Genomic DNA, 26,730 nt, shown 5'->3' with positions numbered 1-26,730 from the left:
AGGAACAGGATACAGCAGAGATCGCTACAGCACAGACGGTTGTGGCGCTAAACAACATCACCAGCAGGAGATGGCAGTGCCTGTATTCGGGATATTTTGGTTTCATTTTTGTACAGTGGGAGAGGGAGAGAAATGTAAGCCATCTTTATAAACATTCAGCCTCGCCACTCTAATAGTCTAAATTAATTATTATTAATATTTATGGACTGCAGTCCACCTCTGGACCGTACTGAAAGTGCCCGTACCGTGACTGTTCGGTACAAATAAGTCTATTGTTACAACCCTAAGGAGAGCTTATTCAGTGGTTTCATACTATTGTTACACTACTTCACTACACTACTATTACACAGTTATTCTATACTCTAGTTCTAATGTAATACAGTGCTGGTTATGGCCCCTTAGCAACGTCAAAACTACCTCCACGCTCTTGAAAGTTGGCACAAAGTAGGCACGAGAGTAACACCCAGTGCCTGACCTCACATTTTCCAGGCAGTTAAAGATGTGGCACGTGTACAAGTTAAATATATTTAAGAAGCCTCACCTCTCTGTCTAGCTGACCATCATTGACTCTGATTGCTCCATTGACTGGGTTGATGTCAAAGAGGAAGTCACTTGGCAACTGTGGTTCCTGGCTCAAAATTTGGTAGCGTATATCAGAGTTGTCAGTATTTGGCTGGTCACTATCTGTTGCCTCAACCTTGATCACCTGAAAACCTTGAGAGAGGGAAGTCAGAGGTGAAAATTAAATACAGAGGTTTCTCATAAGTACTCAGAGCACTTCATTAAAGAGGTTATTTACAACATAAAGCTGCACCATACAGGGCTAACAGTGTACTAGTTTTCTTTTCAATCTAATGGTGGACCTCAAGATTGTAGTATACTGTATGTGCAGTGCCAGTAGTAGGTCATTTTGGAGTCTTGTCAAAGCAACATATTGACTGATCAAATTATCCTAAAATCGCTATCTAAGACTACTACAATGCATTCTGTTCACATAAGAAAGGTAGATTTAGACTTACAGCCAAATGAGAGGAATTACCAAGGTCTTAAGTTATCTTTCATTTGTTATCTGAAACTCTATATAGTCCCCTACATTGAGTTCCCTATTTAATAAATAAGAATGATTTCTACATAATTAACAAGCAAAAAGGGGGCATTAGCTAGCTAGCTAGTAGGTCCTGGGTTCTACTATATTAGAGTTTTAGGTTAAATCTGTTCTATCCTACACTTGCCTTTTAAAGTAAAACATACTCCATCGAATCCATCCATTGAAATTACCTTTTGGTGATGCCTCAGCGACTTCTCCCAGGTAGGTGTCTTGAGTGAAAACAGGTTTGTTGTCGTTCTGGTCAATTACTTTCACTACAATTTCCATGGGCTCCTCAGCATTTCCTGAACCATCTGCTACAGCATGTGCTTGAAACTGCATACAACATAAACATTTGTATTATAACACTTCACATGCACATTCTCCAATATTGCTGGCACAGGTGACCTGAAACACAATCCTAATATTGGAGAGTCTCAAGGAGAGCTTCAACCTTCTGCCACAAGGATCCTAAATAAAGCCATTACCTGCTCCCACATGTAGTTATTATTTCAGTATTTTTAATTGCATAAAACAAATGACTTTACAGGATTACAGATCACTAGAATTTTACCTTATAAGATTTTATGTGACTACTAAAAATTTGCTCAACTGTGCTTATCACTAAAAATGAGCGTGGAATAATATAAAGCGCTCATTTAATGCAGATACTGATACATTCCGAAGAAACATCCAATACAAAGTGTGTCAAGAGTCTGTCTGATCCTGAAAAGTGAGTGTATGTATAAAGCTATCATTAGGAAGGTTCCTTACCATATACCTGTCTTGTTTCTCTCTGTCTAGTGGTTCTGTGAGATACAGATAACCACTGTCTCTGTCCATGGTGAAAAGGCCAACAGGAGGCTGATCAGCTCCAGGACCAGTGATGCTGTAATAGATCTTCTTTGTTTTATCTTCATTGGAACGGATCTGGACAAAAAACAACAAAGAGTTATACCACTCTCACTGAAAACAACAATAGTTACATGACTGCAAAACAGTTTCTCACTTCACTATGGAAGTAGCCAAGAGTAGCCTGGTTAAAATATTCTGTAGCCTGTTATCAAAATCACATGTTGATCATGTTGTGATCTCTGGTAAAGAGTAACGTTTCATCCAATCTGCCATGGTGTACCTGAAAACAACTTTGCTTTTTCATTACTACAAGGAAACAACCTTTTGATTTCCCTAACAATGGGATGATCACGCTGGTCATAAAAAAACAACTTTGTTGTCCCAGGAACACAAGGTATTTAACTTTTCAGGTCAAGCTAACAGTTAATAGATAACTGATTATGGCTGTATTTAGGTAGGAGTGGGGGGAGATGTATACAAGAAAATTAAAGTTAAATTTTAATGTACAATAAATAGAAATGTTTACAAAAAATTAAATAAAACAAACCATCAAACATACAAAAACACATTAAAAGCAAAGCTCCATAACTGCATTGGAAACCAGTGTTTATTAACTAAAACCACGACTAACGGGCAATAAAACTGGGACACAGTAACAGTGCGGCATGTCTGCCACAGCATGACGGCTGCCAGCAGCATAAATCAATCAAATCAATGTTTTTATTGTAAAAACTATCTATTAAATTAACTCAGTATCAGTTAATACAGCCCACACTTCCAGACTTCACATAAACAACTTTATTATCACTCAACGATACTCATTACATGATTTTGAAGCTGGCAGAAACAACACACTGCAAAGACAGAGCCCATGTGGCAGATAAAAAAATTCTGCTGCGTAGCACCTATGCGACACGTTGTGTCCATGCCCCATGTATTTTGGCCATAAGACAAGAAATCAATGAGCTAAAAATAGATCTTTAATATAAAAACTATGACAAAAGTAACGTTGTTTCAGACATTCGGTGGTGCGTCTGTAAATATTGTGTATGACTAAATCTAAAATAGCTGCCAAAGTTCACACAGCAACTGGCGCCTCGTGGCTCAGTTGGTAGAGTGGGCACCCCATGTACTTGCTGCAGGGGATGTGGGTTCAGCCCTTTGCTGCATGTCACCCACTCTCTCTCTCCCCCTTTCACACTTAATAAAAACCCCAAAAATAATCTTTAAAAAAATTTAAAAAAAAGGTAACACTGGAAACCAACAGGGAGTCATCCTTTGTAGAAAACAGTTTTCAAAATACAGATCAGTATCAAATTCTTAGACACAAGCTGAATTAGTTCCTCTTACTTGAGATACTTTTAGGGGGTAGGGTCCTCTGTCATTCTCAACAACAGTAAGTGTAGGAATAACCCAGTCTCTCTTCCTCCTCCTCAGCCCTTCACCAGACTTGGGGAAATGCAGAATGGGCTGCTGTAGATTGGTTGTACTCTGGAAGAATATGCATATTTATAGCCAGTTATAATACAACAGAAAATTAAACAGTGGATTCACATTGGCCTAAAATGCAGGATCCAGAAAATTACAATAACAACGCATAAAAATCTTATGTTACTTTTGAAACAAGTCAAGTCCTGTAAAAATTCTTTGTAATCATTACCTCACAAACTACTGGGCAATTGCTTAGAGAAAGCCTAGGTTTTATATTCATCCAGGCAAAAACAAACAAAAAATATAGCCACAAGCGGCAATACACAGGTTCTAACCTGCTTCTGTCCACTAGGATGAAGCAGCCTCATGTCCAAAACCAAAGCGACAAGCAGCAGCAAGCTGCTTTTGGGCTTCACAAGGATTAGAAAAATCATTTCAGCTTGTTTATTTCTATCTAAAGAGGGAGTGAGACAAACACACTTCTCCAACCATTAAAATGTATAAAGCCTTTCAATACCAGTACACTAATAATCCTGCCATTTGCCCACCTTTTTACCAAAACAGGATGAAACTTGGTATGTATGTTCATTTGGCAGCAGCAGATGTCCCCCTATATTTAATCAAGATTGCTCAAAGAACACCTAAATTATGGCCCATTTCCTGCTAAGCCCTGCCCTTGGCAAGGTTTTTCATTCATTTTTTACCCATGCTATATGGGTTTGTCAGCAGAAAAAGACAGTGAGAATGGTGTTTTGATGGATATATAGACTCTAGACCACCTTTTACTGCAGTTTAAAAGACTCTCTCAGTCACAGAGATGAATAAATACAAAGTTGTCTGTTTTAATTCAACTTCCCTGCTTCCCTTTCAAAATAAAAGCAAAATAAAAGCTCTGGACAAAATCCCATCAGTTACTGTCACAAGGCATTTTATTTTGAAATATTTGCATGACCCTGTTGTTGGCATTGCAAGAACAGGCACAGCTTCACAAATGAGTGGAATCTGTGCTTGGGAATATGGAAATACAGTACTAATATCTACGGGCCAGCAGTGACGTTGAAACGACACAACATGTGCGAACACCACAAGCATGAAACACGCTGCAGTTTGACGAGGCTTAAGTCATGCACTTCTGATGCGCTGTGTGAAACGGGCCTTAGTTTGCAAAGCATTTTCACTGTCAGTACTGCTTCAAATAAAGTGTTTATTGTTTCAGACCCTTGTTAAACACAAATTTAATTCATGGGCTGCCTGCAACAAATATTTGACATAAAATAAGTTTTGAGAGTATTCTCTTTTATTTAGACTTCTTTTGTGCCCCTTCAATAGTGTCTCTAGTCCCACCTTTGTGTTATTAGCAGAGTCCACCTCAGTAAGGTGGTGCTGATGGTCATCGTGCTTGTGGTCATTATGGTGATGCTTAACATGTAGGTGGTGGGTTCCACTGTGATGCTCATGGTGCAATACTCTGACAGGAACACTCATTTTACAGCCTTGGGAGTCCCACGAGTGGATGACAAATTTCCTCTGTCCATGAATATCAAATGGTCTTTTTATCTGAGGGGAAAAACAAAAACACTCATTAGCAATGGTAACATGTAGGCCACCTTTTTTGAACTGAAGCAAGCTCGCTATATGACAAAATAAAACCAAAACTGACGATAATCGTTCTAAAGTTTGATCCGTAGTCTCTATAACGATGGAAGAGCAGCGGTTTTAACATTTTACACAACACAATAACTGTGTCCAGTGTCCAGTGTTCTTAATAACTTAAGATGTATTTATTCTTTTTTTTTTAACAAACATTGAAATGACATTAGTCCTCTACAAAAACAAAAACAAACAAAAAAGCAAATAGCTGAAATTGAAAACCGCATACCAAACTAATTAACAAAAATTCTAATGGCTGAATATTCTGGTCCAGCCCTGGCAGACACAGCTCTCACTTTAGTAATAAAAAGGCTGGATGGCTCATAATAACGATCCCAATAACCCGTATTCCTGCAGCGCCCCTAGAAGGACTCCCCAGGTACATGGTCATAAGTCTTCTCCAAGTTTACAAAACAGACTGGATAGGGCATATACCCATGACCCCTCCAGCTCTGAAAGACTAAAAAGCTGGTCCACAATTCTACAGCCAGAATCTCATCCACACCTAGCACCTTGTCACTAAGGAGCTTTTTCACTACCTCAGCAACCTCTGCCAGGGACATGAGTGACGCTTCCCATAAGTCTTCAGACTTGCATCAAGGGAGATGTATTTGCTGGAGAGTTCCTCAAAATTTTCTTTTCAGTGTTCAAAAATAAGTCCTGTCTGAGTCAGCATTTCTCCTCCCTTGCTAAACAAAGCTTGAGACAAGCTTTCCCCTCGTGAGGCATTAAACAATTTGCCTTTTCCTTAAGGACAACAAAACTCTTTCTCCATTGCCTTCCCAAATTTAATCAAAACTCAGATTTTTGCCTTGGTGACTGCCTTATCTTTATGGCCAACTGATACTTGTTTGTTTTCTTGTGAGAACCAAGACCAACCAAGCCAGAAAGGCCTTCCTCTTCAGGTTAAAGCTATCTTTCACAAATGTTGTCCACCAGCAAATTCTTGTTTGCTTCCCCGACAGGCACCAATGACTGTTCGAACACAACCTATAGCAGCTGCCTCACAAGGCTGTGAACATGTCCCACTCGAATTCCATGTTCCCAGCCTCTCCTAGGATTACGGATGCATGATACGTATTGGTCAGATAAATTATCAGCTGATGAGGTGACATTTTATTATTTATTAATCCAATAATTAAAATTAGTTGATAGATAAATAACACCAAAAATATGAAGCCAGATTGCTTTCACTGACTTAACAAGGGCAGCATCTGCACACAAGACACAGTGAGTTGGGCACACCATAAAGTTGGTTGGGGTGGCCAATAAACACAGAGAAGAAGAACAACATGAAAAACTGCAGCACGCTGACTAAAAATGTGTGGATGTCTTGTGGATGACATGACTAATTGGGGGGTCTGTTCACCAGCCTTCAGACTCCGGAACAACTGCACTGACAAAAACAACCACTAGCCGTAAGATGCTACAGCTAAGAGCAATCTTTGGAGTTGAAGGATGAGTTGATTAAAATCAGCAGGTACTATGAAAATACCATCGGTTTACTAGGGCATGTTGCTGCTGATGGCATCATACAATTCCTGCAGTGCATTTTTTGAAATTGCATTGGAGTCTTCTATCCTGTCGCCACTGAACAAGATTCGCCCACCCAGTGCAACAGCTTAGATATTAGGGGTCTCTGCGATGATGTGCACAGAACAGTCTCTGATTTTCAGTTGCTGAGTGAGCCTCAATCGCATCTCATCCACTTCATTCTTCTGCGACCAGACTTTAGCCAGAAGAAGGCTTGGTAGAGGAGGAGCTCTCGGTCCAAGTCAGGTCAGCCTTGTCCTGATGATGGCTCTCCTCCCTCTCTTCATCCGACACTTTCAGTTTGATTTTAAGTAGCATGGATTTGCATCTACATGCGCTGCTATGGTTAAGATTCAGATTGATCTTTATGGTTAAAAATGACTTATAAGTCATTTTGTTAGGGCTGCCCCTATAAAGTTGGAGATTCGAATCATCAGTCAGAGACCCCTCAATACAATGAGATTGCTTCTAGTCAACCAGTCTTTCTTTTGCTTGTCAATGGGCTGTGCAGTGTGCTGATTTGGTCTCCAGATTTTGCAACTGAGAGCTCCTGAGTTCCGTGCTACCCTTTAATACGAAGCTGCAGACACACAGGCAGTGAGCAGATACTTGGCACAGATAGAGGGAGAGACTGCGTCTCTGCTTCCAAGCGGTGAGATTACAGCTCACAGCAAGTTAATATGCAGCAGTTTCTGACTTTTGTTTGATATGTAGTATGAGTAAAAAATGCATTTCTGACCTGTTGTTAGCACTGTTAGTTTGTTTAATATATCACATGAATGCAGCTGTCACACTAAATGTCCTACTGAGCCCCGTTCACACTTGGAACTTTATATGAAAAACAAAATGAATTGTTGAATACTCGTAATGACATACTAAATCCAATTCAACTTACATAATTCTGAGTTGGGGACAGATGAAATGAAAGTCAAATGGTAAATGAGCATGCACTCCTATAGTGCTTTTCTAGTCGTTTGACAACTCAACCGCTTTCAGACAACCATTCATAGTCTATGGAGGACTGAAACTGACAAAATCAAAAAGAAAGAAAGAAAGGTGTCAATTGATAAATGAAATGAAATGAAATGATTTATTAATATTTCCATTTAATTTATCAATTTATTCTTTTTCATATTTATTTGCTAGTATATTCTATGGCTATTTTCCACTTTGTATATAAATTCCCCTATTTATTTGATTCCCCATTTTACATTTTACATATCTATTTATTAATTTTAAATTTTTTTCATTTATTTGTGTAATTATTTATGCACTTATTTATGTATTATTTTAGGCAAATAGGGGAAATAACACAAATAAATGCATAAATAACTATAGAAATAAGTACATTTAAAAATGAATAAATAAATACATAAAATGGAAAATAAGATTAAGAAATTAAGAAATTAAATAAATAGGGGAACTGATATGCAAATATGAAAAGTTATATGACAAAAAGTACGAAAATTAATACACTGATAAATAAAATGGAACATTAGATGGAAAATTAAATAAATATTGACATTTTCATATATTTATTGGCACATTTATTTATTCTTTTTTAATTTTGTCAGTTTCAGTCCTCCATAATACCCATACACACTCATACATTTATACACTAGTGGCCAGGATACCATACAAGGTGACACCTGCTACTCAGTTTTGATCAACTATACACATTCACAGGGCGTCCAGTGGCTGAGTGGATAAAGCAGGTGCCCCATGGATGAAGGCAGTGTCCTTGCTGCAGCGGGTTCGACTCCTGCTCGTTGCCCCTTTGTTGCATGTAGTCCCCTCTCTCTCTCCCCCTTTCAAGCTATTGATCTGCCCTATCTAATAAAGGCTAAAATGCCAAAAAATATTCTTTAAAAAAAAAAAGAAAAAACAAACTATACACATTCACACAATGATGGAACAGCCATTGGGAGCAATTCGGGGTTCAGTATCCTGCCTGAGGATACTTCAATTTGGAAGAGCTGGTAAAACAGCCAACCCCTCCGATTAGAGGACGACCTGCTCTACCACCTGAGCCACAGCCTCCCCCAAGTGATATGTGTGGAGGTGAGACCAATTCTATTAAGTTGGTGCCCCATGTCTCTACAGCCAGTCTGCAATGCTAGGGGTCAGCATGCCAGGGACCCTGCTCTTGCCTGCCACCTGGGTCGCAATGCACCAGGCGGGCATCAGAAAGTGCAATACTACAATCCAGTCTGTTGAACTCTACTGACCTTCAATATGCCATCTTTCTGCACCACGAAATGGTTGTCATCACTGCTGAACAAAAATGTTGTACGGTCTGAGCAGTCAGTGAAGCCCACTGGAATTGGACAAAAGAAAAAGCCATACATTACAAGTGTAGTACATACAGAGAAAATAAAATAATTACCTCAACACATACAGAAATGTTCATCTTTTTGCAAAACTTTGACAGAAATCTTTAAAGGTAAGGTGAAAGGTAAAGGTAAAGGTAAGGTAGGTGAAAAAATTTAATTATTGCCTCTTGCATGTAAACAGTGGAAAACATTAAACCTTCTCCATCTCCTGTGTCATACATGCTCAAAAGGCAGACTCTGGTCTGGATCCCAATCAAATATGGGAACATTTCACATCATATTTTTGAGTTACACATTGCATTATTTTAACTCACCTGTAGGCCTGTCATGATAACTACATATCAACTTATTATCCAGTATATAGGGAAGACCTCTATAGCAGTGAATTTGCAAATTTAATGATACTTTAATAATAGTGATAAACAATAATGATTTTTTCAACTGATACCGATAACCAATAATTTCCAGCTCCTCGTGGCCGAAGAAGATAAGATACCGATAACAGATAATTTCTTTTGGTTTGTTTTTACTTAGCTGAGGTTAAGAGAGGCTGAGATGTAGTGAGTATAGATTAATTTAACATTATAGCTCTGACCTAACCAAATATAACTGACATCACTACAGTTAACACAACAAAAACAAGAACAGTTCTGACTCCTAAAATGGACATTTTGTTTTCAAATGAAATGCTCTTATAATCTGTCAAATCAGAGTAGCTGTAAATTGTATCAATAATAATAATAATAATCATAATAAAATTAGAAAAGCTTTCATACAATCAAAAGCTTACGGCTGCTTAGTCTGTAGATAAAACACTGACAAATACAGATAGAAAGTAGACTGTTGTGACCTCATTTTGTGTTTTGAATATAAAAACAATGAACAAATCTAGGTAAAGAACAAATCTTCAGCTTTTATTCACAAAAAAACATGTCATTCTAGCTTCTTCCGATCCCTTTTTTATCAACATCTATATTTGTGCATTTCCATTAAAAGAAATGGCATTTCAGACAAAAAGCTGGGAATATTGTCTTTTTGTAAAAGAAAGTCACTTTGAAGAGCAAAATCAATTTCAATTTTAGGGCCCAAGCACTGAACAGTGCAAGGATCCTCTTGAAACTGAAGGAATTGTTATAAGGGCCCGAGCACTGAACGTTGCGAGGACCCTCTTTAAACTGAAGGAATTATCAGGACCAGCACCAACAGTGCAAGGACCATCTCTAAACTAAAGGAATTATAATGAGGTCCCGGGCACCGAACAGTGTGAGGACCCTCTTGAAACTAAGGGAATTATTAGGACCCAAGTACCAGACGGGTTCGAATAACCTATTGAAATCCAAGGAATTATTAGGGCCCGAACGGGTGCGAGGACCCTATTGAAATCCAAGGAATTATTGTGATTCTTCTTCCTATAAATGAATTGCCTTTTTGGGGGATTTATTATACTCAAACACTCATGAAACTTTGCAGCTTTATCAGGTCTGGTGAAAAATTTGAAATTTTAAGGCACTAATTTTTTTAAAAATGGCTGAGGAGCACCCCCTATTACATTTGTGTGAAACAGCCCCCGCCTCTGCTTTCACCAACATTAACCAAAATTGGTTAGAGGTTAGTTAGAGAAACAAAAAGGTCTCTTGGACCCATACAGCAAATCCAACAGGAGGCCGGCCTTTTTGATTTGAAGTTGCAATTTCTGCGTGTTTTTGGCCATTTTCAGGGGTCGTATTTTTTTTACATCTTTTCCTACAGATTTCATCTGATTGACTTCAAAATTAAAATGTCTTCTCAGAAGGACTTGGTCATCAAAAGTTATTAAAATCGTGACTTTTCGTCACACCATGTAGCCGTTATTAGGCCAAACACTGTGCCATGTTTCACCCTGAACCAGGAAGTAAACAGGAAGTAGTTAATAACTCTGAGGGACATGGGTCAATCTGCACCAAATCACATGTTTGATGACAGTCCCATCCTGGAAAGGCAGACTTTTACACTAAGAAGTCCAGCTCACAGCAGGTTGACTCGATTGATCTCAAAATGGTCTCTAAAAATATTTAAAATGTTGATGATGCTTGAAAATGAATATTGTGAGTTTTCATCAAAAGGCGCTACCCTGGTGGGTTGGACAATTTTGATGTTTCAACATGACATCAAAAACTGTTGTAACTTTGCCCCAGATGGTCAGATCTTTAAAATATTTCACACAAGTCCACGCCTGAAGACATCTGCAGTGCAATTTTGAAACATAGTCATAGTGCCACCTATTGGTAGCAGGAAGTTACTTTTTTGACTCTTTGATTTTTCCCATGTAGCACGTTAACTCAATTGACCTCATATTCAATTAGAATACTGTAAAGACCTTCATGATGCACAGAAATTAAACTTTTGAGTTTACATCAAACGCTGTTGCCAAAGTTACACATTATCCATCCACCCATCCATTTTCTTCTGCTTATCCAGGGTCGGGTTGCAGGGGCATCAGCCTAAGAAGGGAAGCCCAGACTTCCCTCTCCCCGGCCACTTTGTCTAGCTCTTCCCGGCGGAACCCGAAGTGTTCCTAGGCCAGCTGAGAGACATAGTCTCTCCAGCATGTCCTGGGTGTTCCACAGGGTCTTCTACCAGTGGGACATGCCCTGAACACCTCACCAGAGAGGCATCCGGGAGGCATCCTAATTAGATGCCAGCCACCTCATCTGGCTCTTCTGCAGAGGAGCAGTGGCTCTACTCTACTCCTCCCAGGTGACTGAGCTACTCACCCTATCTCTAAGGGAGAGCCCAGCCACCCTACGAAGGAAGCTCATTTCGGCCGCTTGTACCCGCAATCTTGTTCTTTCAGTCACAACCCAAAGCTCATGACCATAGGTGATGGTAGGAATGAAGATCGACCTGTAAATCCAGAGCGTTGCCTTTCGGCTTAGCTCCCTCTTCACCACAACAGATCGGTTCAGAGTCCACATTACTCCAGACGCTGCACCGATCCGCCTGTCGATCTCCCACTCCATCCTTCCCCCACTTCTGAACAAGACCCCGAGGTACTTGAACTCCTCCGCTTGGGGCAGGTTCTCCTCTCCGATCTGGAGAGGGCACTTCACCCTTTTCCAACTGAGAACCTTGGGTTTGGAAGTGCCGATTTTCATCCCGGCTGCTTCACACTCACCTGCGAACCGATCCAGTGAGAGCTGAAGGTCACGGCCTGATGAAGCCAACAGGACCATATCATCTGTGAAAAAGCAGCGACCCAATCCTAAGGTCACCAAACCGGAGCCCCTCAATGCCCTGGCTGCACCTAGAAATTCTGCCCATAAAAGTTATGAATCGATGACAAAGGGCACCCCCTACAAAATTTCAACGAAACAGCCCCTGTAGTAGATTTCACGTAGAGCTACAAAACTTGGTAGGCATGTATAACATCCCAAGACCTAGAAAAAAAGCCTCTTGGACCCATGCCCTAAACCCAACAGGAAGTCAGCCATTTTGAATTGAATCTCCAATTTTGGCCAATTTTAGCCATTTTCAGGGGTCTAAATTTTTTGATCTTCCACAGATTGCATCTGATTGACTTCACATTTTACACATCCTCTCAGAAGGCCCGGAACATCAAATGTTATTAAATTCATGAGTTTTTGTCACACCAATTGACTTCAAATCTGGTGACAAAAGCTTTAAAACCTTAATGATGCGTCCCTCTGAAGTATAGGTTTGAGACCCATTGGTCGCCGCCAAAAACATAGTTGTTGTAACTTCACTTTGCATCAACTGATTGGCCCCATATTTCACAGTTGTAATCAGGCTGCAGCCCTGCACAGATCAACATGTCATGTCACTATGATACTCACTGTGCCACCTGCTGGCAAAAGGAAGTAAGCTTCGTAAAACACAACTACCCTTTGATGTAAAAATTTTAGTGCTGGGCATAGATTCATTTTTTTAATCTAGATTAATCTCACTGCAATCCTGTAGTTAATCTAGATTAATCTAGATTAAAATTATAGATTTGAATTTTGCCAAAGACATTCAAAATAATATCTATCTATCTAAATGATGAAAATGCATCACAAACTGCTTGAGAAAGCTGTTCTACTATAATATTTGGTAAAGAAAAATAATGTTCCATAAGATTTACTTTGGTGTTTAACTTGTTTTTATTTTGTTAAACACAGACATTTAGGAACACAGGTTCGGTCTCCATGTGGAAAAAGCTTTTTCCTGCTAACTGGAATGAACAGCAGAGGGCGCAGCCTCTGATAACATGACCCTAACTGAACTGTGGGCCTACATTAGAGGTCATGAAGAAGACCATTAACAGTCAGCAGCTTTGTGACACGGCTTGAGCCAATTACTCCAGTCACTCAGGCAGACCAGCTTCCGCCTTGTGCATGCCCCCTCCACGTAATTCGACCAGGTATACATCCGCACTTAAACAACAAGGTGAAATTGGTGCCTTGCTCACTGTATAGACCCAACTTAGTGAATAGTTTATCGCGCGAATCCCACGTTAACGCAGCACGTTAACGCTGTTAACGGCCCAGTACTAAAAAATTTACATGGTTTGGTCTACAAATGATGTAGACCAAGATGATGTATATTTTGTGTGGCCTCCAATGCCATCTAGTGGACGCAGGAAGTACTATATCATGAAAATATCCCACTTCAGGGTCCAAACTCTCTCCATACTTTCTCTGACTTGAAATGAACGATTGTGTCACTCGGAGTCCTGCCAGTAGCCCCGACCTGTGTGGGGGTGTGGGGGGGTGTGAGGGCCCGTTCATCGCTGCTTGCAGCTTTAATTATATATATATATATATGTTTTCCTCTTATTTTCTTATGTCGACTTTAATTGTACAAAATAATGCCTAAAAATTTTTCTGTTTGAGTTAGAGTGGAACTTTAGAGTGGAACATTCTCCAAAATGTCAGGAAGTACCAAAGCTTCAGAACAGTCCCTAAGTAGGCCTATTGGCTTTGCTGCATACTGTATATTTACATATTGTTCTGCTGATTGTGAGTTGGAAGGAATCAAACATCAGATATCAGTTTATTGTTTCAATATCAGAGTTGGAAACACACTACACCTGAACTGACACTGCATGCAGCGTGTCCTCTCATCAGGTCACCATCACACACACACGGAGCAGGAAGAGAGAGAGGGGAGACGGCGGCCGCTTACAGCGGTGTTCAGCAGTTCAACTGTAAGCAGCAAGCATGGTAATAAATGGCAGTATATTTTCTCCTTGCTCCCTGATGATCTAAATAAGTCGCCAAGTGTTTCTCCTGTTGCGTTTTTTAAAACAACGCCACTGAGAGGGTCCAAAAAGCCGCTAAATAGCCATAAACTTGGCACATTAGTAAACCCTGCAGCTGACTGCAATGACATGTTTTGGACTAATCTAGCAGGCACCGCAGTTTAGTCACACGCAGCATAATGCAGTGTGTGTAGTACTGGCAGAGAGAAACAATGGGCAAAGCAAGCGAAATCAAAGAGATTTATGCTTATTATTATCGGTTCTTTTATAGGCCCCAAATTTTATTACTGGAATTATCGGTATGACATCAGAAAACCCATTATCAGGATGATAATTACCTGGACCAATAATTATCGTGCATCCCTGCTTAATCATCAACATATGTAACATAACATAACTGAAGGAGAATAATTGCACCCTCTTCTGTCCATCAGAAATAGTTTTATGTTAAGTAACAAGATAAACATTAAATAAATTTTCAAGGAACAACCTGTCGAACAGGATGATGACAGAGAATTATTTAATTTAGTCTCAAAATGGAAGACTATTATAAAGTCTTTGGCCTGGTGTACAGTGACTTTATTTTCATACACACAAGTCACAAGCTCAAGTTCTTTATAAAAGGAACAACAGTACACAACTGTACTACTAACGGACAGCAAGCAAGCAAGGCAAGTGGTTGGAAGACAACAAAATACCATGGATGACTGAAACTCTCACAGGGTTTTTCCTGGCACCAAATAGGCCGGTGGTGGTAGGTGCAGCGGCCTTTGGCCATGGTGAAAACTTTTGGATTAGTCATTTTCATAGCATTTTAATTTCATGCCAATGAACCACAATTTCAGATACTTTAGGATTATCAGTTTAGTTTATAACACCTCAAAAAGATGGCACAATGCGTACTGTCATTAAGTATATTGTATTTAAGTATGTTCTAGTGGTACTTTAAATAAAATATAACAAAAATAAAAATGTTTAAAATGTAAAGTCAGTTTTCCATAATACACACTTAATGCCACTGCAGCTGAATCTACTCCTCACCTTACTCCTCCTCATCTCTCCCTGCTCTCTGCCTTTCTTGAGGTTGAGCAGCAATATTTTCAGACCTGATAAATTTATTTTTATTTATCAGGACAACACCTGATATTGATGCTCTTGGGAATAGAGAAGATTTCACTGAGGAAAATGAATGTTTACTGGAGTGTAGGAAGTGGTGAAGTTTATTTTCTTCCTCTGCTCCCAGTCTGTGATGCAAACAGTCAGACATGGTGACAGCGCCGCGATGGACAACTGCAGTCATTGCACAAAAAAATTATGAAGATATGGAATGATTATGTTGCGTTGTAGTCTTTGCCAACATTGATGGTTTAAAGTGGTGGTGGCGTGGAAATCGGCGGTGGCAGTTGCCACCAAAATATATATGCAGGAAAAATCCCTTGATGGCATCAAAGGATTCATAGTAGGCGCAATGTGAAATTAGTTTTATAATTTAAAGTTACGACAATGGGATATAAAGCACTGAAATCTCATGAAATCTGAAAAAAGCTATGTTAATACTCCAGCTCCCAGACAGCATTCAGAACATGGGCTTGCTCTTGGTTGTGTTTGAAAATACAGCTGTTACCATGTCAGCAGGTTCCTTCATTTGCTGTCTTTGTTCAATTTTCAATTTTCAATTTCAATTCAATTTTATTTATAAAGCCCATTATTATAAATCAAAATTTGCCCCACAGGACTTTATAGCATATGACATCCCTCTGCCCTTGGACCCTCACAGCAGCTACAGTATGTGTATTCTCTAGAGCCCCATTGATTTATTGGCCAGCTGATTGCCTAGTATGGGCCTACCACAGATAATGCTTTTCTTATATGCGCAGATATGAAAACATTTTTTTCATTACATGCAATCCTGAGAACAATCTTTAGGGTGATTCAAACATGGTGTTTTTGCAAAGTCTGTCCAGCAGAGTGCACTCCCTCTCTATTGTGTACCATGATCCAAAGCAGTGAGTCCCAGTGTGCATCATACCCACAGCTGATGGTATATTGCAAACCACTTTGTGAACTACATAGAGGGAAGTTAATGAACAATAGCCCTTATGCAGAAACATTCTCTTAAATTTTCTCATATACTTTATCTAAATATTCTGGTTAAAGAATATATATGACAAGTCAATTTCAGGAACAAAAGTTCAACAACAACAACAAACGTTCTTCCAAATCTGCTCTGATCAAGATGTGCTCAATGATGAATCCCACTTGATCATTAGTCACTTTTTAACATTGGTAAAACCCTATAAACACTGTATAAGGGCAGGTGCTGTACCATGTGCAAACACTCTGAGATTGCCAAAGATTGGAGAGATCCACCAGATCCTTTTTTCAGCCTTAGTAAAAGTACCACATTGTAAAATACTCTAGTACAAGTAAAAGCCCTGGCTTAAAAATCTTACTTTAGTAGTATATAAGTACAATCAATGAAATGTATTGAAGTATGAAAACAGAAAGGTTTAAATACATTTCATGAACCAAAATAACTGCTAAAACTAAAAGGAACACACACATTACACGTGTGTGTGTATGTATATATATATATATATATATATATATATATATATATATATATATATATATATATATATATATATATATAAATAAAAGTTAGAAAGATAGATAGATGTACAATATTTGCCTCGCAAGTGTAGATGAGTAGAACGTAGCAGGACATTTAAATACTTAAGTTATGTAAATGTCCCTCAGATTTGTATTTGAGTAAATGTACTTTAGTTAGATTCCAGGACTGATAAATGAAAACGGCACAGTAACTGAAATTATAGTAACTGAAATCAATGGATACCCATCCCTATTCATATATCCTTTCTTGCCAGTGACCCCATCATTTTCCTTTTCCAATATAACCGATATTAACATAAAGTTAACCCTGTCTCTGACAACCACCATGTCACTCATGCTAATCAATTATCAGTTTGTCAGTAGCCTATAGTTTATGACATAGCAGACTGAAAGATGGCAATGGCAATTTAAATTATACAGCATATTTCATTACATGTAAACACAAAGTGCTTTAAAAATTATATAATATAGCCAAAAGCACGTAACATTAGCCTTGCTTGTTTTTAGCAATACTCATTTACCTTAGCAGAAACTTTTAGCTCCCCAGCTATCTCCCTCCAGTCAGCTGACAGTGTTTAGATTTTTGTAGTCAAAAAAGTAGGTTTCATGCATATAATCCCTCATTTCAACCTCATGAATCAGCCGTTCCTCTTCCACCGTGGCGCTTTAAAAGCGAGCATCAAATATAAATAGAAACATGATGTACACAACAGCATTTGCATCCGTAATGGACACCTCTTTTGTCTACTTGAAATCCAAAATGTTGCCATATTTGTGCAGTTTTAGTCTTTTTAAGGGACTAACTCTGCTGTGTCTCCTCTCATCATCCCAAAAAGTGAACAAACCCCACCCCCGTTGAGTTATTATTTCTCATGTGCAACACCAGCTCGGTAGTAAATTACACACAACCTGTGTGACATGAGTTGCTCCATTAGTAAGGTCACAACACACACGATATTAGGCCTATAAAAAAGTGAGACTCACGCCAGAGGCGTGAGAGTGGGCAATCCCGGTGGGGAAATGATAAACAAAATATATTTTAAAAAAATAAAATAAAATCAAATAACCGACATGGGCAAGATTATGTCTGTTAGAGGTTCTGAATGTCAGTTTCAGTTAGATATTCTACTGAGGCCGTTGGGGATAAAAAGACAGTGGAAAACTTCAATGACAAACATACAAAACTACAGTTGTGTAGCACACCTTAACTTTGAGTATTTGACTCTATTCAAAAGCAAGGCCTGCAAAACAGGCTTGGGGACATTGTTTTGCCTCACAGGCAAAAGCATTTCATGAGGTGCAAGGTGAGTGCAAGTTGAGACATGAGGTTGTTTGAGGATTAGAACAATAACAGCTTATCTGTAGAAGGTCAGGTTTCACTAATACTTTAATTTAGGTCAGTATACTTCCATAGATAAAATGTTCTTTCGACAATGTAGAATCTAAAAAACTTAATATATTATGATATTGAACTTAACACCTTTTCCTTCTGGTGTACTTTAGCCAATGAGTGAGAGAACAACTTTCTGAATTGTTCATACCTTTTCCCAGTCTTAAGGTCCGATCCAGGTGCTTTCTGGATACTTTGAAAATCAACATATTCGACTTGAAACCTGGAACACATGTTGGCTCCTCAACAGTCACTACCAAAGAGGCCTAAAAAAGGGGAAAAAAAGCCTTTAAATGGGTTACAATACACACGTATGTTCAATCAGTGAGCCACAGGAAAACTTTTTATCAGTCTGGAAATTTTAAATGGCATTCTGTTTGATTAAACACTGTATTCACTGGTGTAATCCCCAACTGAGGTGGATAAAATTAAAACGCCACACAATAAGTCAACAGGTCAACTCCTGGCTGTAACTACCAACTATTTGCACTGTCGATTAATTTCTAAATATTTTTTAAACATTGTTTAGTTTGGTCAGTAAAATGTTAAAATAATGATGAACATGCCCATCCCAAATAGCCTCCAGAGATCTCAAGGTAAGGTGTCTAAATTGCAGTTGTTTTTTCCATTCCGAAGGTCAAAGACAATATAACATGATATCTACTAAGAAAAAAAATCAGTCACATTGGAAAAGCTGGAACCTGCACAAATAGCATTTTTGCTATGCTAAAATTGTTGTTTTCATCTATCAATCATTGTATCTCTGAAAACTGTGTCTTAAAAAACCTTTTCTTCAAAACCTATAATTCGAGTATGGACAAGGAACTATATCACGAAATTATTACAACGTTATGGTAAAGGACGCATGCGTGAACTAATTGTAGAAACCAATGTGGTTTTGCATGCAATCCAATCGAAACCATATAAAAATCGAAACATTTCCAAGCGGAATCCAACCTGCCTGCAACGTCATCAAGGAAACTAGGGCGAGGCCTGTATAGACCCACTGACTCCTCGAGGAGAGGAAGACTCAAATTTTAGGGGAAAAAATGTTTGTAAAGCTCCTTTGTCTTTGCAAGTGGTTGAAAAAAATTTCTGGCTGGATTTTTTCCATTATTTGAGAGCTTAGCCCTCATCTTCAATTCTCATACGGTCGAAGCATTAAAATACACTTCCGTCAAAATCGTCCGCCCAAATAGTATACAGTGCAGAGCGTACATTTGGTGTAACTATTTAAAGTAGAGATTTTACTGCAATAAAAAGCTGCTTGTTATATTATCGAAATTATCCCCGTACATTGCCATTCAACGAAGCTTTCTTAAAACACCCAAACAGTGTCCTATCAGCAAAGTAACGTTAACAACATAAAATAACCATTTACCTGTATTTATCGTTCTTTGAATCAAACACGATAGAAAACTCGAACAGAAATGGGCGAGGGCCGTTTAAAGAGTTAACGTTAACTTACAACAAAAGCAGGAAATCTTACCTGAAAGACGTTTACCAAAATTGCCAAAACCGCGAATCGAGCGGTCCCCATCTGTCTGTAAATACTCCTTTAATATTCCTGGCAATTTATGTCAAAAGGGGATTTTTCTGTGAACTTTAAATATATTCCTTTGCGAATTTCGTCTCTGTTTCTTTGTCTCCTCTCGTGGTAGTTTCAGCTCCCGACTGAGTTCAGCTCGACGGGTTGCAGCAGGTAGTTTCAGCGTATGACGTCAGCTTACAGGTGCGGGTTCCGTGTTCCTGATATGGTCATACAGGCTGAACACGCCTGATGACACAGATACCAGTAGTTTCTGTTACTGTCTACTCATTAGTAGGTTTAACAACACACAACAGGCCTGGACAGCTGGACAGTACACGGACAGTGTTCTTCTGAACCAGCAATGAGTTGTATCTAAGCTGAGTGAGCAGTATTATCTGTCTCATTTCCTCATACTGACAACCTCAGACTTCCTCTCTCTCTCTCTCTCTCTCTCTCTCTCTCTCTCTCGCTCTCGCTTTTCATACTTATACACACACACATGCTAGACTGCATGAAATTAATACTTTAATAACCTATATATATTTGCAAATATTCATCTTTGGTGTACATAGAGAGGATTGTTGTCATTGGTATGAACCAGCCTCTAAAAACCAGAGGAAGTCTCAGAGGTTCCTATTTTCATGAAACCAATGGGATCCTTGCCTTTTCATGATGGTGAAACCAAAATGTTGTGCAGCACAGATTTTAGGAAAGATTTGTATACAGTCAAAATTGTGATAAAAGTACAGACCATTTCAAATTTAGCATCGCAGTGTTATGCAGCAGCCGATAACCTGACCCACAATTCCAAAAGATTCCACAACATTTAAAAACACAGTAGGTGATGGTGACTAATGTTTTTTAATCTGAAAATGTGCATGTTTTCCTTGTTATTGGGCTCCAGACAGATTCATAACAGGAGGTGGTGCTAATTGCCAAAATATTTTTAATCTGGACCTTTATCGCTAGCTAGCAGACTCCCTGCATTAATTTGGAAATTACCATTAACGTAAGTACGGAATAACCATTGTGATGATGTAAAGGAAACAGACAGAGAGCTGTCGCATTGGTGAGTGAAAGCAAATGATACAGCCTCTCAAGCTTAATCATTGGCATGACCACGTGCATATGTTCGTGATTTCTGTTTGTGCTAGCTAATAATACAGGCAAACAGGAGATTACTAAAGTTAGTACTTGTGTAAATCACTGAGGCAAACTGCAAGGCATTGTGGCATATAGTCAAGTCCAAATCTGATGGATATTTACCTAATATTAACTGAGTCCAGCCAGCCAGAATAATAATCAGAGCCATTAATAAATTGATCTGTTTATAATTGCAATCTGGTCAATAGTAACATGTCGATCCTCTGTCGGATCTGACCCCATTGGTCATGTGTCATGATGTAATATTATTATGGACTAAACAGCGACAGAGCTGTGCTTTGTTTGGAGACCAATCAAAACAAAGATGCATATTTAGATTTTAAAAAATCCTCCAGCTCACCTTTAATATGAGTTTTGGCCTACAGAAGGTTCCTGAGCTCTGGAATACATCCTGCCTAGTTCCTGTTCGAAGAGAGGGAACTCCAGTACCTTCAATGACTTCAGGCCTGTTGATTTTAATCAGCTCATCCTTCAACTCCAAAGATGTAGCAGGATCAAGGACAAATGTAACTTTGTTTGTTAAACTTTGTTTAAAAAAGACTAACAAATCTACCTTTTACCTTCCATGAAGACCATGGAACAGCTGCACGTGAGTGTTCTCAGGCCACTGGTTAGATCATCATTGGATCCTTTACAGTATGCTTACCAGCACAACACTGGGGTGAAAGATGCTGTCACATACTTGTTTCATCAGGCCTACTCTCATCTGGACTGGTCAGGAGGCACTGCAAGGATTATGTTTTTTGATTTTTCCAGTGCCTTTGATACAATCCAGCCCCTTCTGCTAGGTGAGAAACTTAGTATGATGAATGTTGACCCCCATTTAATAGCCTAGATTATGGACTACCTGTCGGGGAGGCCACAGTACATAAGGCTGTGATTGTGTCTCCAGGACGCTGGTGAGCAAAAAAAACAAAGAAATGGTGACTGAATTTGAAGTACCTGGGGATACATCTGAAATACAAACTGGACTGGTCCACTGACACTGATGCACTCTACAAAGAGGGCCCAAGTCACCTGCTTCTTCCACGGAGGCTGAGACCATTTAATATGTGTTCTAAACTACTCAAGATGTTCTATGACTCTGTAGTGACTGGTGTCCTGTTTAATTCCATAGTGTGCTGAGGTGGTGCCATCAGGGAAGAAGGAGCAGAAGGCTGATCAAGAAGGCTGTCTCAGTCTTTGCTGTGCAGCTGGATACAAAGGTAGACGTGGCTTAGAGGAGAACGCTCAAAAGACTCTTCTCAATCATGGACAATGAGCAGCATCCATTGCACAAAACAGTATTAGCACAGTAAAGCACTTTCTGTAACAGACTCATTAAGCATTGCAGCAGGAAATGCCTTACTGTGCGTTCACACTGGACATGGCACGAGTGCTTTGAGTGGCATGTTTCCATTCAAAGTCAATGCAAAGACGTGGACAGACGCGAATTCGGGCCAAGCAGCATTCAAATTTTTCAACTTGAGTGATAATTTCGCATGGGGCTGTGTTGTCATAGTCTGTCAGTTTATACTCTCCCACAATTACTGAGACATGGGAGCCACAGTAAGCATCAGGACTGTATAGAGACAGAGCAAATAAGGACCTAAAGGACTCAGAGATCTGTGGGCAAAGCTATGAAGTTACATGGTACGCTCTGAAAATACACCTTGTGTAAGTTTGTTAAGGTGCTTCTGAGCAAAAATGGTGTGAGTAATTTCCATTGGTTTTTTATTGAGGAAAGTAAACAACAGCGGTCGTGTAATGTGCTGTAAGGAGTGTGTGTCTTGATTCGCTCTGCTTCAGAGTAGGTAGCCTGCCTATTTACACCCAGCTTTCTGTTGTATTTCACCACAAACCACATTAGCTATCTCCTACCTAATGAAAGCACACGACAGCTGTTGAGGATGAAGTTTTGCGACTTTCAAAATACTTAAAAAATAAACAAGCAACCAAATATGAGAGATTGTAGCTCGATGAGAAGCTTATCTCTGCACTTAAAATTGTGAGTAATGCTGTGAGCTTTGCTTCCTTGTTCTCCACTCTGCCATTAGCCTATCACTGCATGAGAGCATTCTATGAATATGCAACAGAATTTTATGTAAAAGCGAACTTAAAAGACAGAGATCTCTAGTTGCTCAGTTAAGAACAGGAATCCTTCCTCAGATTTAAAAACACCCTAGAGGAACAAAGAATGTGTGAATGTTGTGATTTAGGAAAAGTTGAGAATAAATCTCATTTCCTGTTATATTGCACATTTTATGATGAGTGAAATGTATGTTCAAAATCCTGAAATGTTTTGTAGTACTGATGATGACAAGATGGAAGAAACATTAGTTTTATCAAGTGTCTGCTTTTGGTTTCTGGTCTTTTTGTTTTCTTAATGGTGTCTTGTAAGCCCCTTTGGGCTGGGCATATTGTTTTTGCATTACACAATAATCAAATCAAATCAAATCAAATCAAATCAAATCAGATCAATCAAATCTATATTAGGAGGTGGTGTCCATCTTGGCGCCCTCTTGCTATTCTCTCGCTTGGCTTGATCGGCTTTTCTCTTCCTGTTGCTGCACGCACCTGAGACTCTCCTCCGACCTCCCTCAGGTGGTCACCTATGCCACCTGATCAGTATGTAAGCCTTATGGCGTTTTTACCATCATGCTCTCATTGTTGGCATTAATAATTTTTTTATATTAATTTAGATTATTTTTGGATTTAGATTACTTGTGTTACAGATACTGTATTTGGAGGGCTGCAGATGCATCCAGGAACCACTGCCTCTTTGCTTGGCCTTGCCTCTGTGTCTGCTCCGCTTTGCCTGCTTTGCCTTTTCCACGTTTTGCTGTGCCACATTGCTGTTGCTTGACATCAGCTTGGGGCTGGCTTGCTTGGCTTCAGCCTGCTTTTCCCTACTCCACATGCAGCAATGGAAAAGATGTAAAGCAACAGAACAATTATAAAATAAACTTTTTATCGAAAAGAATACAGTTAAAAATTTACACCAGCAATTTAAATTAAACTCAAGTAGAATATCAGCAAAGCATTTGAGTGCCATATAGGTCAATTGGTATTTTTTCTACACATGTTGACTTTACACGGAGCTAGTTCTGAGAGGCTAAAACAGAAGAAACATGATCTCTTTTAGTTCCTTTTGGTAGAAATGCAACAGCATGCTGGCATTTGGACTGACTACATTAAAAAAGTGACAAATAAATCTTCCTTGTACATTGTGCCTTCTTATTTGCTGTGGCATAGCTGAAGCCCTTCCTATATGTTTTCCTATGTGTTTTAAGACTGCCTTGTCATATTAAACAAGATTCTTAAAGGTTGGCTGAACAACAGTTCCTTTTAAATTTTCACTGTATTTGTTTTAATTTGCAGATTTGGGAGTTATACCATCGGGAGACTTTTTCCCCCAAGAATCATCAGAACCACAGTGGAGGGGTTTGAGTGTCCCTGTGATCCTGGGAGCTAACATGCTGCCATCACCTGTGGGCCCACCACCCACAGGGTCAGGAATCTGTGCCCAGTACATTGTGGGCTGATCCCTGGCTTTGCAGACTAGCTTTGGGGCTGTGGAACGTCACCTGTCTTGCACGAAAGGAGCCGTAGCATGTGTGGGAGGTGGAGCAGTAACGACTAGATATAGTTGGGCTCGCCTTTAGGCACACGGCTCTGGCTCTGGAACCATGCCCCTGGAGAGAGGCTGGACTCTCTCCTATTCCGGAATTACCCAGGGTGAAAGACATCAGGTGGGTATGGGGATACTCATGAGCCCCCGGCTGAGCGCGCCATGTTGAAGAACTAGATGGTTGCCTCAATGTGGCTGCAAGTCGCTAAGAGGAGGTCTCTGACTGTTGTTTGTATGTATGCACCAAACTGCAGGTCAGAGTACCTGGCCTTCTTGTTGTCTCTGGGCAGTGTACTGGAAAGGGTGCCAACCGGGGACGCCCGTCTCCTGGGGGACTTCAATACTCACGTGGGCAACAATAGTAACCTGGAGGAGCTTGATTGGGAGTAAGAGCCTGCCCGATTTGAAGCTGAGAGGTGTTCTGTTATTGGACTTCTGTGCAAGTCATGGATTATCCATCATGAACATCATGTTCGAGCATAGGGACGTTCATAAGTTAGTTGTATATTCAAGATTGCAGCCGTGCAGATGCAGCAGCCCCTGTCTGTCCTGATAGTACCTTGGTTTCTTCTTTTATTTCTGACTTAAGTTTACTGTGTTCATCACATTTGCTTCGTCAGTTTCTGTCATGCATTAACAGAGCAGAGACACTCAAGGAACTCTGACTACTTTGCTACAACACCAGACTCGACTCCTCTTGCAAGAGGAGATGCCGCAAGCGGTGCGAGAGGAAGCAGAGGAGAGGCAAGCGCGAGGGCATCCGGGCTAGGCTAGCGGCGGACCCAGAGACGGACCAGAAGTTGTGGAGACATTCCTTCAGCTGACAACTCTGCAAGTGCTATCCCCAACTCCCAAGGTTTAGACTCAGCGCTGCTGCTGACCACCAGCCTGCTGGCCACCAGCCCACTGTGACACCCCACATTTGCACCACTTTCCCACCAAAATTAGCATGTGCACGCGCCTTTCTGCCAGCTTTTGTGTGTGTGTGTTGTTTTGTTGGCGTGTCCATAAGATGTCACAGACAGGCAGGAGAACAGGTAAACAGTAGTAGCAGCAGGAACAGAGGTCTTTGAAAACTTTTCAATGGTTTCTCCTCTGTATATAATTTCACTTATTAAATCTCTCTTTCAAACTTGGTGTAGATGTATTTGGAACTGTGTTATAGTGCTACTTAGGAGGAGACAGATGGTAATTAGTGACAGCACATCATTGCATCTCACCGGTTAAGGAGCTAAAATTAACGCATTCACACAGGTGTTGTATTCCCATCATGCCAATCAGACCCGGGGATGATAAAAACCTTTGTTTTCTGCTGAGTCATTTGACCCAGGTGTGACTGTCAATTGTACGCATTCCCACTGTCATATGTTAGCGGGTGTTAACATTTTTTTTTGCAGTAGGAATGAGTCTTTGGTTAGCAGGTTAGCTCTGGCTGAATTTGAGTTATTAGAGCGGCAGCTTTAGCTGTTTGGTTAGCTGCAAGGGCAGCTACGCTGACCTGCAGGTGTTTGTGGGACATGCTATGGACCTGTTAAGGAAACTGTTACTGTTTAGGGCAGGAGCTACTGACCTCCTGGTATTTGTGGCACAGGTTCCAGATATGCTAAGACGGATGCTGCTGTTTGGGACAAGTGCTACTGACCTGCCTGTGTTTGTGGGACATGCTATGGATCAGCTAGGGCAGATGCCGCTGTTTGGGACAGGTGTTACTGACCTACTGGTGTTTGTGGGACTTGCTACAGACAGGTAAGGCAGATGCAGCCATTTGCAACAGGTGCTGCTGACTTATCTGTGTTTGTGAGACATGCTATGAAACCTGCTGAGACAAAATATCTTCTGTCTGATGGTCTGTTTGTATTGTATATGCAGCTGTACATGTCTTGTTGAACTGTATTGTAGCTTTAACAATTCAGTGAGTAAAAGCCTTAGAAGCAAAGCAGTCTATCATCCACCTGTCTTGTTCAAGCTGAACAAATAACCAATTGACCTTGACTGTGTTTAGGTGTGTAAACAAAAAGGTTGACAAACATTATAGAGACATTATAGAGACATTCACCAGAGACTGCTGCCCCTTTAAGAAGCAGCAAGGCAGCTGGCACACCTGTCTCCTCTTGCTCCAGTTGCCCTCAAAACAAATGCCTCTGACTATTCTGTCAGGGCCCAAGATAAATGTGACTGGTTGGTGATCCCAGACTTACACTTAATGGTGGCCCAGGATTAATGTGACTTTGTGGTGGTCCTGGACTATCACTTAATGATAGGCCCAGGATAAC

General features: G+C 40.0%; 1 protein-coding gene across 1 annotated transcript in view; it reads right to left on the bottom strand.

Annotated features, from left to right (window-relative positions):
• LOC121954201 (cadherin-1-like) overlaps nucleotides 1–20,045 on the bottom strand; it is a 35,731-nt gene extending 15,686 nt beyond the window's left edge. The window contains exons 1-8 of the mRNA XM_042501539.2: nucleotides 19,642–20,045; nucleotides 18,304–18,418; nucleotides 8,785–8,873; nucleotides 4,718–4,930; nucleotides 3,293–3,433; nucleotides 1,862–2,017; nucleotides 1,279–1,423; nucleotides 542–714 (exon numbers count right to left, since the gene is read on the bottom strand). Of these exons, the coding sequence (XP_042357473.2) occupies nucleotides 542–714; nucleotides 1,279–1,423; nucleotides 1,862–2,017; nucleotides 3,293–3,433; nucleotides 4,718–4,930; nucleotides 8,785–8,873; nucleotides 18,304–18,418; nucleotides 19,642–19,692 (1,083 nt within the window). The 5' untranslated portion in view covers nucleotides 19,693–20,045. The remainder of the gene's footprint in view (nucleotides 1–541; nucleotides 715–1,278; nucleotides 1,424–1,861; nucleotides 2,018–3,292; nucleotides 3,434–4,717; nucleotides 4,931–8,784; nucleotides 8,874–18,303; nucleotides 18,419–19,641) is intronic.
• Between the last annotated feature and the right edge of the window lie 6,685 nt (nucleotides 20,046–26,730).

This window comes from Plectropomus leopardus, chromosome 13 (assembly GCF_026936395.1).
Source record: "Plectropomus leopardus strain MGB_pleo_1.0 chromosome 13, ASM2693639v1, whole genome shotgun sequence".
Taxonomy (NCBI): Eukaryota; Metazoa; Chordata; class Actinopteri; order Perciformes; family Serranidae; genus Plectropomus; species Plectropomus leopardus.
Note: the sequence above shows the minus strand (reverse complement) of the source record. Positions and strands in the feature narration are given on the sequence as shown.